We start from the raw sequence: 12,109 nt of genomic DNA, 5'->3' as shown, positions 1-12,109 counted from the left end.
GCATGATGCCATTTTCTGGAACACGTCTTTATACTCGCAAACAACAAATCTTTCACTCATTTTTGCAAAGTATCCTTTTGGTTGCGTACTAGATTATTTTGAGGTTTCGTTATTGTTATCTGAATAAATAATTACTACAAATTTTCTTGGATTGGATTGGATTGAATGAGTTGATTCATTTGGGAATTTTGGACTAAAGTGCAAAACTTAAAAGTCAAGGGACTAAACATGTACTGTGGTGTATAGTACAGGGACTACTTTTGCAAACCTTACTTCCATGAGACTTTTTCCTACTCTTTTGTTTTTTACAAGTCTTGTATAATAAGAAGCTTTCCCTCCTTTCAAGAACAAAAAAAGGGTTCTACTTTGCTTGCTTCTTCAGGCAAACAAACAAATCTTGAAACTTATATACTTGTTCAAGATTATTTTTTCATTCCAATGGCAGATCACCAGAGAATCCACCCCGACCCGATCGCACCGGCGGCCGACCTCGAGTCACAGCAGAAACCCACTGCACCACTGGTGCCCAGAGGCTCATCCAGGTCAGAAAACGGCACCCCGACTGAGCCACCACCACCGTACCACCGTACAATCCCGCTCCAATACTCCAAACCACCAAAAAAGCGAAACTGTTGCCGCCGGTTCCTATGTTGCACACTATGCCTGCTCGTGGTACTCATCCTCCTTATCGGCATCTTAGCAGCAATCGTGTATTTTGGGTTTGATCCAAAAATCCCAAAATACTCGGTTGACGGCATGACCATCACCCAATTCAACCTCAACAATGACAACAGCTTATCCGCTCAGTTTAACGTGAATATTACAGCAAGAAATCCAAACACCAAGATCGGAATATCCTACGAGGGCGGGTCCCGGTTGACCGTTATTTACATGGGAACAAAACTGTGTGAAGGATCATGGCCGAAATTCTATCAGGGACACCGGAATACAACGGTGTTAAACGTCCCTCTGACGGGACAAACTCAGGATGCTACAGGTCTATTGAGTTCGTTAGGGGCACAGCAACAGACGGGAATAGTGCCACTGGTTCTGCGAGCTAAAGTTCCGGTGAGGATTAAACTGGGAAAGTTGAAGTTGCCAAAGTGGAAGCCATTGGTGAGGTGCAGGGTGAACGTGAATACCTTGTCTGCAGATAATGTTATTAGGATCAGGGATAGTAGCTGCAGCTTCAAGTTTAAACTATAATTCTTTCCATTTTTTATTCCTATTATTGTTTTCTTGTATTGATTCTACCTATTTATTGGTTCCAGATTGAAGAGAAAGTGGAGGATCCTATTCCTCCCTTCTCTATATTCACATATATATACATATACATATTTGAGATATATAATAAAGATCAGTTTTTCAGTTAAGCCATTTCCATGGATGTCAGAGTTGTGAATGCACAATTGATAGGAAATTAGAGTAAATTCAGTAATCAAAACAGTAAGATTCTGGGTAAAATGATTGTTTATTGAGGGGATGATCCAAAATAAAGTCAATTCATGGTGTCGTAAGCTTAAACCACTCCTACGCATACCTTAAAGAAAGAAAAGAAATAGCAATCTCAAGGTATCAAGTGTACGTAAAGGTGCTGGTAACTACAGTCAACAGGATTGGTTCAATACCCACTCCTACATAAAACACACGCATAAAGTCTCTCTCTCTCTCTCTCTCTCTCTCTCACACACACACATACATATATACACACACACATATATATATATATATAATATATAATATATATGGAATCATACACAAACAACCCTTTCTTGCGAGGAGAAAAAAATTCCTAAAGTCTTTGAATGAGTTGATTTTTAATTGTAATGATTAAAAAAATACTGATTGTCAATGGATGGTGAAAAAATAACACAAGACATTCGTGTGCCTTCATATTCACCTTCGATCATGTTTACGTCGATGATACAAATAGGCAAATGGATATAGATGAAGATTTGTGAAGTCCAGATGGATGAAGGGTTTTTTTCACACTTCCTACCAAAAAATTCATTCTTTTAAAGAACCCAACCCTATAGAGAGATACGAAGGGTCAAATGAGAAGGCTGAAAAATTGCAAAGAGAATGTTCATATGTGAATCATTAACGACCCCGTAAAATTCATTTTTAAGATGCATATATTAATCCATATTTGCTTACCCAACCTTTTTACCAATTATTTACATATATATATATATATATATATATATTTTTTTTTTTTTTTCTTTTACCAATAATTCAGATATCAAACTTTTTTTCCCATATGTGATTACGGCCTGCCGTTGGCAGCAACCTAGTCAAGTCCCCACACACCATTTCATTGAGCGTGTCCATAGTCACATTGCAATTTTATATATATATATATATATATATATATATATATATATATATATATATATATATATATATACACATACATAGAAGTTGGTTATTATACAACTCATGACATTTGTGTAATCAATAAAACTCAATCTCAACCGTCCATTTCATTTGATTAATATATGATTTCATAGAAGTTTTGATTGTTTCCTAATATAAAGTATTGATCATAATTAATAAACCATATTTATCTTCCATAAATATTCAAATCATAATAAATGAACTCTTATCATTTACATAAATATCTCCGTTTATTATGTTGCATTGGTTGTACAAAAACAACAGTTTGTATTTGAAACAAACTCTACATACATACATATATATATATATATATAGGTAGATAGATAAAGAGAGAGAGAGAGAGAGAGAGAGACTCGCTTTCTTTTGTTAACTATCTGATTAGTACAAACTATAGATGGTCAAAAACCGATCCCGAGCAGGGTTCGGAAAGGTCTTGATTTGAGATGTTCCTTTTGTAACCGGTCCCATGGTAACCGTCACCCGTTCCTGGTCTCGAGCCGGCCCAAATCAGTTTCAATTTTTTTATTTTCTAAATATCAACTTTTAACAAATAAAAAATCGTGTTTGAAGATTTTCTTTTTCTTTCAACAATATCTTATTAAAATACATTTTAAAGTCGCTAATTGAGTCATTCAAATACACTTTAAGTATTTTTTGAAATCTTTTTTACACAAAAATGTTTTACATGTTTTTATAGTTACGATTTTTAAATTTAGTATTAAAACACTTAGAAAAAACTTAGAAAAGAACTTGAAAAACTTACAAAAAAAACTTTTTTTAGTAAAAAATCTTGTAGAAATCTCGGAAAACTCAATATATAATTTATAAAAATTTAATTTAAAAAAAAAATTGGGCTTGTGCAAAGTACTCCAATACAACAACCAGCAGTACTTCGATGGAGGCATAATGGAGAAAGTTTAAAGCGTGAGCTAAAAAGGAGAAGTTTTAAGGTATGAGTATTTATAGAGAGAGAGTCTTTTTAAGAAGTTTAGGCCCACAACACACATCCCACCAAGGGGCAAGGCTTAGTGAGCCTCGTGAATACGCCTAGCCTCAACTTCAAAAAAACCCAAGACCTTGAGCCCCCTTAGAGCCTAGGCACGTTTCTAACAACTATGGGTTTGTTTCACCTATGATCTTTGTTTAAACTTCCTTAATTATTTCATTCACTTTGAAGTTTCACCTATAGACTTTGCTAAAACCACCAAATTTCATAGACGAACGAAAAGAAATATAATTCCAAAAATGACTGAATTTAAGCAATAAATGCAATTAGAACCAAATTTAAGGGATAAATGGAAGGAATTTAATTTCAAAAATAACCGAATATATCCTACAAAAATAAATCACAATTTGTTAAAATATTGCAATTCATTTTCCAATTCAAATATAGTAAACTTGTGGGTTGATTTTCACACTACAACTACAATCCTCAGGACATATAAGTAAAGAGTGCACAGACAGTAGTTACTTGCCAAGGCTGGACAGGACATAAGTAAAAATGAGAGTCATGGTTCATTACTCTGCTTGTGCCAGCTTATCCTCATCCACATCAAAAGCTTTCCTGGCTTGTTTTAGTTCTTCATTCATCGACAGCAATTCTGTACATCGGTTTAGCTTTGGCAAGTCCTATTAAGACGTTTTAATGCAAAAATTAGTTACATGATCCAACAAGCTTAACCAAAAGCTGTTTTGTACAAGTAACGGATTGTAGTTGATATGTTTTCGAGTATGTCGGAGCAGTCTAGAAAGGTATAGTTTATTCAGACTGTCTGAAGATCTCTTATGGCTTTTGTGGTTAACAATCCCACTTGACAAATAATCCAATTACCTCCAAACAGGAAACATCAACACTGTGTTCTCGAATTCAGGAAGAAAGGAAAGGAAAGGAAAGGTAATTAAGTTTTTATTTGTGTTCCTGAAAGGAATGGAAAGCAAAGGAATGGGAAGGAAAGAATTTTTCATGTTTTTGAGCAAGAGAAAATGGAAATGGAAGATGCCATTTTCACAAATATACCCTTTATGTAACAAATATATGACATTATTGTATGAGGTTATTTTTGTCATAACAGATCACAAACTCCTTTCCAAAATTTCTTTCCTTCACACATTTAGGAGGAAAGTTTTGGGAGGAAAACATAAATGAAATTTCCCATCCTAAGAACTTTACAGAACACATGGAATTTTTGTCCCCCCCCCCCCCCTCTTTTCCCTCCCTTTTGTTTTCCTTTTAAAAAAAGGATTTGAGAATACGGTGCAAGAGGATTGCCATTGGAACTCATTTATAGGACAGGCATTAAACCATGTTTGCTGGGATTATCAGGAAGAAAGACAGTTTATGGGTAAAACAGAAATTACTACATATGTAGACCATGATTTTTTTTCCAGGATATGATGCTTTTGAGGGGTAAAATTCAGTTTCAGATCTAGATGTGTGGCAGGAAAACAACACCAAGACAAATGGCATCTGTGCCAAAGGAAAGAGAGTACCTTCCGAATCAAGAACAAGAAATCCTCGGTCAAAAGCTTTCCCCTCTTTGATGCAATATCTTGAGCTTTATGCACCTACAATTACACACATATACAACTTCAACTACGTCCGGACAACAATGAAACACACCATTGGAGACAACTGCCACAGCTAGAGGTGGGAAAAATAAAAAATAGAACCAATGAAAATAAAACAAGCCATAACTTCTTGAAAGTTTAGGATGTATTAGGTTGAACAAAATTGACTAAAGGGTCAAATGGATCGATAATTAAAATATCTTTACCATGGATCAGGCTAGTCATAGTTTGGGTGCCCTACCTACAAGACAACGTACGTATTATTTTATTATCACAAACTTACCTATGTGCTTTTTTATGTTTTTTTTTGTCTGTGTCAAAACCCCTTTTGCAATAAAATAAAATATGTATGGAAAAAAATAAAGAAAAAAAATCGTTGCGACAGTCCAACGGCAACCCAATGCATTTGACCCATGACCCATTTTTGCCCATTCTTCAATAGCACCCATTTAGCCCCCATGACCCATTTTGATCCTTTCCAATATGACCTGGCCATTTGCCACCTTTAACCATAGATATTATCAAAAATGTTTTCCAGAGAACCGATTGCATATCTTCACCCACTTGTTAGAACTTTAGAGGGGCATTCTCACATCAAACTACTTAACATGTGAACAACAGAACAAAAATCTAATGAGCTGTTACCATGTCTGTCACATACTCCACGACAATGTCCTCCACAAGTGCAACAGTCTCTGGTAATGGCTGGAAAGACAGAAAAGAAAGTACAGTCAAAACTAATTTTTCAACTGAAAACATAACAAGTGTTGCCTCAAAGTTCAAACGATGTGAATTCTTCAATCCATATAGTGTTACATGGCAGAAAATTAAAAAGCCAAAAGAAGGAACAATTCGCTAATTATTTGAGTGGTGTGTGACAGGAAGCACTAGTTTCCGTTCAGCAATGATTGTGATGGGCAAATGGGCTTCTACTTTCTATGTGCAAACAATTATTCATGTGCCATCTTCCTAGTACAAATGAACCATGTATACAGGTTATGTTATGAACTGCAATGAGTTCTACTTTCTATGTAATTTATCAACTTCTAAACCCCAAGGACTTCAGCCATGCCATAACATTGATGCATGCCTGAACTATAGAACCATACATAAGACTTTGTTTTCTATTAAAAGTTTGATCTTCGATGTCTGTACTTGAGTAAGAGCTGTCTCACCCACATAGTTTTAATGTGACTTCCAAAGGCTAATTGCACATTGGGAGTCTTAAATACAGTGTTAACAGTTGAACCCTGATTATGAACAGCCAGCAAGCCAATTGAAGTTCTCTGCTATCGATAATGTTACAATAAGCAGACTACAATATCTGTTTTAGTGACTTCGACGAAAGACCCAAAGTTGAAGTGAAGTGAATTTGTCGGCTTATAATTTCACCACTAACATACAAATTCTTTACAAACACATTTTTAATTGTACAAACATTAGCCATCTCAAATCACTTCACGAATATGCTTGACATTCTAACACCATTAAAAGAAACCTCTGTGCAAACTCAGAGCCCTTGCAAACAAGTTCACTAACACTGTGCCCATAAGAGTTATTTCCCCTTCAGTCGAACATATGCAGAGAAATGTATTGAAGATTTAATATCACTTGGATAACAAGATGCCAATACCTATATTTGTAAAGCATGTCATCTTTGTTGTTTAAAAACATTGGTAGTTAAATTTTATCATCTTCTATATATCAGAATTTTTTTATACAAGATGCCAATACCTATATTTGTAAAGCATGTCATCTTTGTTGTTTAAAAACATTGGTTGTTAAATTTTATCATCTTCTATACATCAGATTTTTTTTATAATATTACACTATTACTAAGTCTGCAAAAAGTCAATACTTGTAGTTAGCCAGGACTAACTGAATTCTTGAACAAATAACTTGTGTAAGAAAACAAGTCCTTTTTCATCAAGGGAACCAAATGGTACATTGGTACTAGCTACTAAATGAAAGCATGTACAAAAAATTATGACAATGGAAGTTGGTGCTTACATTAGGATCATCTCCGAAACCATACATCATATGCTGCACTGTTCCATCCAACAACAGACAAACAAAACACAAAGTTAAGGTTACATATAGAAAATGGAAGATAGAACTTCCAGTGAGAAAGAAAAGTTCACTCACAATCTTTCTGAAAAACCCCTCGCTTGCGCTTGAATGAGGTTTCTGATGGCTGGGATGAACCAACTCTCACCTTGGATGAAGGTCCTACTGATGCGTTATTCATCTTATCTTTGACTTCTGTATAGTCTTCTGCAAAAGGAAATAGAGTAAAGCCAAACTGAAAAAATGAGAGTTTTTAGTCAAGCGACATAGAAAATAAATTTAAAATCAGAATATCTTCAAAAAATGGTTTGAAATGTCAAAGAGCATGTCGGAATTGAAACTTCAAAGCAAACCAACAAACCCCTTTTTTGGTTTGTATACCTGTAAAGTACTTGCACAGCTGGCAAGTGACATGTCAGACCTATTGGCCAATATGCATGTGAAAAGCGAGTTCTTTCCTATGTTTGCATGCATTGAGAGTACAATGAAGATATGACATTGAGACCATAGTTGGTCGTCTTCCAGGGCCGGTCCTGAAGTTTTGGATGCCCTCGGCGAAAAGTCATAACAATGCCCCTAATCTATGTATATAAAAAACAAAATAAACTATTTGAAGGGGTTTGGAACCTAGTCAAGCTAGGCTGTCCATCCCCGCGTCGATTTTAAGTAAATATAACAAAAATGATACAAAAGGGGGACATAAACCAAAACCCTGTATAACAGAACATAAAAAATACACCACCTAAAACAAAGTCTTCATGCTTTATATTGAAGCAAACATATCAATCACTTTATTATAGTTAGTATTCGCTAAGAACGTCATTGGCAGACCAATGAACAGGTGATATTACATATTCATCAAGCCTATGGAACTAGATGATTGATGAACTACATAGTATATGGTACCCATCATAAAAACTCTAGAACAGGACAAAAAATGTTAAATCTTCAAGCATCATTGACCAAAGAGGAACTCATCGATCTTTTGCAACTTTGAAGTCTTGCACAATTTTCTCCAAACTTATGTTTTCAGCAATTCCCCTTTTGATACAAAATGAAACAGGTCATTCGAACACTCCAAACCTGATTCTAACAAGACTCCATTCCATGATTCCAAGTACTTGCTAAAGCCTAAATTGCATCCTAAAGAATTAAGAACCAAGTCACCAATAACCAGCATTAAAAAAATACTAAATGGCAGCCTAAAGATTAAAGAACTAATATTGAAGATTCAGATTCAAGAACAACTTTGACCCATCAAGTATTCAAGTTTGTTGTCCAACCAATAGTGATAATAAATAGAGCATTATGCACTGGAAAAAAAACAAGAGCACTGCAACTATTTGCCTTGTTGGTAGCTCCTAAGTCCATGATATCTCGCCTCTCTCTATCCTCTTTGAAATAAAAAAATTTACTCCCTATTTTGGGAACAAAAGGTTATTTTATCCTATTCTAAGAAGCAAGTTTAGTTGTGTATTTGTTTTTTTTTCTTCCAAAAATCAAACTGATAAAGTTGCAAACCGAAAGTAATCAAATCATCATGTTCTACACCATACAAAACCCTAATCTGCAAGAACACACACAAACACCATTGGTCCGTGAAAAAATTGGTACTAATAAAGTAATCTGCAAGCATTGAACCGGAACTTACCAAAATAGCTTGAGGGAGCGCTTCAATTGATGATCTTTCCCAACTAAATTGATCGTTTCTTCACAGGGCATAGACGTCTTCTCTAGACATTTCTCATGTTTTTTTTTTCTATTATGATTTCGTTACGCTTGTATCCACCTCTAATTAGAAATGTTATGAATAAGTACACATTAATGGTTTTATATTTAGAAAACCTCGAAAAAGATATTCAATATGCAATCGTAACATGAGTAAAGGACGGAGACTAAGAAAGAGGAAAATGATAGACCAGAGTTATATGGCAGATGAACAAGACTTTGGTAAGGCATAAGTAACCTTAAACATTTACAATTACGGTCTTAGGGCAACTCCAACCTTATCACCAAAAAAACACCAAAAACATCAAATATGATGGGTTCATAAACACTAAAAAAAAACTCAACTACAATCATACTCTGAAAAAAACACCAAATTTATAGATCCTTCATAAAAATAACCCAATCAACCCCTAAATTATTAAATGAAAAATAGTTTTTAATACAAATTAATGGGTCCCACTGGTTTTGCCGTTCAAAAACCCACGGCATATTTGCCGTTCAAATAAGGGATCCGGCAAAACCTAAATTCATTTGCCGGTCGATTGGAGAGGTCACAAACGGCAAATTCCTAAAATTGCCGGTTGATTGGAGATGCTCTTAATGACTCATATGGCTCCCTACTTAACGGACTTCTCTACTTATTCCATTGGTTCAGAAGCGGATTAGCAGATTACAAGACTAAACAGATAATTTAGCATGGTCCATTTCAACAAAGAAAGGTCGACAGGGACATATTACAAGATTTAGCAGAAATCATCAACAGAAGGAACCCTAGATTTAACATAGCTCGAGTAATTCAAATATATATCTGAAGTTATCATCAGATTCCAAACAGAAAATCGAAGCCCTAACCTGTAAGATTATAGATTAGGATAGGCCGAGAAGGGGAAACTGTGAGAAGCGGAGAGACGGTGGTTGCCGCTGTTTCAGGATGGTGCGTTGGCCGGTGGCCAGAGAGGTGATTTGAGAGGCGGGAGGGTTGGTGAACCGTCATATATGTGTACTGTTAAAGCAAATTTAACAAAAAGTTAAAGTTTTTAAATATTAAATGACCTGCATATCTTTTATATCACTTTTTCATCATCCTTTTCCATACAAACACTCATCTTTTCACAATCCATTTTTTTAAAATTATAATTTTAAATTTGCATTTTATACCTTTATTTTTAAAATTATAATTTTAAATTTATATTTTATAACCTTACAATTAGTTAATTAATTTACTTTACGTCATTTACTTTTAAATATTCCATTTTAAACATTTATCAAATTAATATACATAAACATATATCAAATAAAACATGTTTAAAAAATATATTTTTATTTTAACAAGTTACACCATTATAATCGTTTCGTTAATACCTTCGAAATGAGTCCAATATTGAATACTTTTTTACTTAATTATATTATTATATATACTATCTTATAAAACATTTGGCTAAAACTCTTAAAACTCTTAAACTCGTTCATCCCTAAATTATTTCATCCCTATCCGATTTCATCTCATATCTGAATTCGTGTAACTAACTGCAGATAAACACAATCAAATACAKGATAAACATCTCATTTTAAATATAAAAAATTTAAAATATAATTAGGATAAACATTGAGTTCTAACAGAATACTTAATTATTATCTTTATAAAATGTTATATTATTAAACCAAAAATAAATTATTTCATTATTAAACTTAAATTAAATTATAAAAAAATCTATACTATATTATAAAGCATTTGACAAAAATTCTTAAAAACTACTTTTTATGCATAAAGTACTGTTTATTAATGCATATTATTTAAAACTCAAGATTACAAGTAGATTGTGCGTAAGTACAACTTATTAAAGCTCCATGTCTGAATTCGTGTAACTAATTACAGATAAACATAATTAAATTGTAACACCCCAAATCCACACATTGCATATAATACATATTTCATATATAGAATACATGTTTTCCCCACATAGGTCCTTGATACAAGATTCTATAATATAAAATACACAGCCCAAAAATTCCAAAAGTACATGCTCTTGCATCCTAACATCTATGCTTCCAAAACGACTAAGCATATAAAGAAGTAATTCACATAACACTCTTTTCCTTATAATCATTACCTGCACACATAATTTGAAAACACAAAAAATGAGGGTTAGACATGAATGTCTAGTGAGGTTCCCTTCTATGTAATGTAGGGTGAAGATCACCAAAACGTTTATTTCAAATCATTCAACATATGAAGCAAAATTAAAAACATACTGCTTCGGTCCATCGGRCTTCTGGTTTCAAACAACACTTAGAAAATATTTCGACAACCAGGACCAGAGCCCCTCTGGTCTCTCTTCCAGAGCTTCTGGTCTTCACGACCAGAGCCTCTGGTTCTAAACCATACTTAGAAAATATTTCAACATTTCGGACCAGAGCCCCTCTGGTCTCTTTTCCAGAGCTTCTGGTCTTCATGACCAGAGCCTCTGGTTGAACCAACCAAACTTAGAATATATTTCAAAATCTAAGACCAGAGCCTCTCTGGTCTCTCTTCCAGAGCTTCTGGTTTCACGACCAGAGCCTCTGGTTGTACTAACCAAAACTTCTCACTTATAAAAATGATCTCTAGTTAAACCTTCAATCAATAAGATAGCTTTTTTCATAAAACGAGTACTTATAAATAGTTCATGTTCGACCAGAGCCTCTGGTTGAACTAACCAGAACTTCTGGTTCAAAACACATGACCAACCAGAGCCCCTCTGGTTCAACGCTTAACCAGAGCTTCTCTGGTCTGTTTTTCACAAAAAGACTAAGTATAAAGAATCTTTTGAAATAACATTTAAAAACAAAGATTTAAAGCACTAAGCTTGCTTTTCAAAGATATAAAGCTTATTTTCCAAACTCATAAATTCATAAAAGATTTTTCATAAATAACCAACATCCTCTGGTTCTATTATGAGGGTCAATCAGAGCCCCTCTGGTCCTTGCAAGGTACAACCAGAGCTCCTCTGTTTCCTCATAATCAATGCTTTTACCCAAAGCATTTCTCAACAGTCACGAATTATATGATCTCCAATACCCATCACATCATTACCATCATTTCTACTAAAGACAACATCTCTAAATCCTCAAATCACCAAGAAGTGAGAACTCCAATCTGTTGTAACTCTAATAGTTATCATGATAAGAGTTAGGCTATGCCGATATCGTCCCACCTTATATCCTCCCAATAATCCCTTTTACATGATGTTCCACCCTTATATCCTCCTGCTCACTAATATGAAGTAGTTCATCCAAAGACAGACCTCAGTCACATGTCAAAGTGAACCTGTTCATAATCCTTAAACCAAATTATATTAATATGAAGTAG

At 34.4% G+C, this 12,109-nt stretch overlaps 2 protein-coding genes across 8 annotated transcripts; one reads left to right on the top strand and one right to left on the bottom strand.

Moving 5' to 3' along the window:
• Window positions 1-438: 438 nt before the first annotated feature.
• On the top strand, window positions 439-1,404 carry LOC112513639 (NDR1/HIN1-like protein 6). Its single transcript, XM_025119966.1, has one exon. It carries the CDS (start codon window positions 439-441, stop codon window positions 1,204-1,206), a length of 768 nt encoding a protein of 255 aa, XP_024975734.1. The 3' UTR covers window positions 1,207-1,404.
• Window positions 1,405-3,680: 2,276 nt separating this feature from the next.
• On the bottom strand, window positions 3,681-9,752 carry LOC112513600 (transcription initiation factor TFIID subunit 13). Of its 7 annotated transcripts, none has more exons than XM_025119912.1 (7): window positions 9,613-9,719; window positions 8,684-8,823; window positions 7,111-7,239; window positions 6,976-7,013; window positions 5,611-5,670; window positions 4,888-4,962; window positions 3,750-4,026 (listed from the first exon to the last, which is right to left on the bottom strand). In XM_025119912.1, exons 3-7 carry the CDS (start codon window positions 7,211-7,213, stop codon window positions 3,916-3,918), a joined length of 387 nt encoding a protein of 128 aa, XP_024975680.1. In that variant the 5' UTR covers window positions 7,214-7,239; window positions 8,684-8,823; window positions 9,613-9,719; the 3' UTR covers window positions 3,750-3,915. The 7 variants fall into 7 exon arrangements, with proteins under 7 accessions (XP_024975677.1, XP_024975680.1, XP_024975681.1 ...); XM_025119913.1 differs by having other exon boundaries at window positions 7,111-7,267; window positions 9,613-9,700; XM_025119915.1 differs by having other exon boundaries at window positions 7,111-7,236; window positions 9,613-9,700.
• Window positions 9,753-12,109: the final 2,357 nt, after the last annotated feature.

Source organism: Cynara cardunculus (genome assembly GCF_001531365.2).
Source record: "Cynara cardunculus var. scolymus isolate 2C chromosome LG 5, CcrdV1, whole genome shotgun sequence".
Classification (NCBI taxonomy): Eukaryota; Viridiplantae; Streptophyta; class Magnoliopsida; order Asterales; family Asteraceae; genus Cynara; species Cynara cardunculus.
The sequence above is the reverse complement of the archived record's forward strand: the minus strand, read 5'-3'. Positions and strand labels throughout refer to the sequence as shown.

Excerpts from the sequence above, each read along its gene's own strand:
- LOC112513639 (XM_025119966.1), top strand. The coding sequence starts at position 439 with ATGGCAGATCACCAGAGAATCCACCCCGACCCGATCGCACCGGCGGCC.
- LOC112513600 (XM_025119911.1), bottom strand. The coding sequence starts at position 8,212 with ATGCTGGTTATTGGTGACTTGGTTCTTAATTCTTTAGGATGCAATTTA. Across the intron at positions 7,240-8,115 it reads TGGAGTCTTGTTAGAATCAG|AAGACTATACAGAAGTCAAA; the intron begins GTTTGGAGTGTT and ends TTCCTTTTGCAG. Across the intron at positions 7,014-7,110 it reads AGGGGTTTTTCAGAAAGATT|TGCAGCATATGATGTATGGT; the intron begins GTGAGTGAACTT and ends TGGATGGAACAG.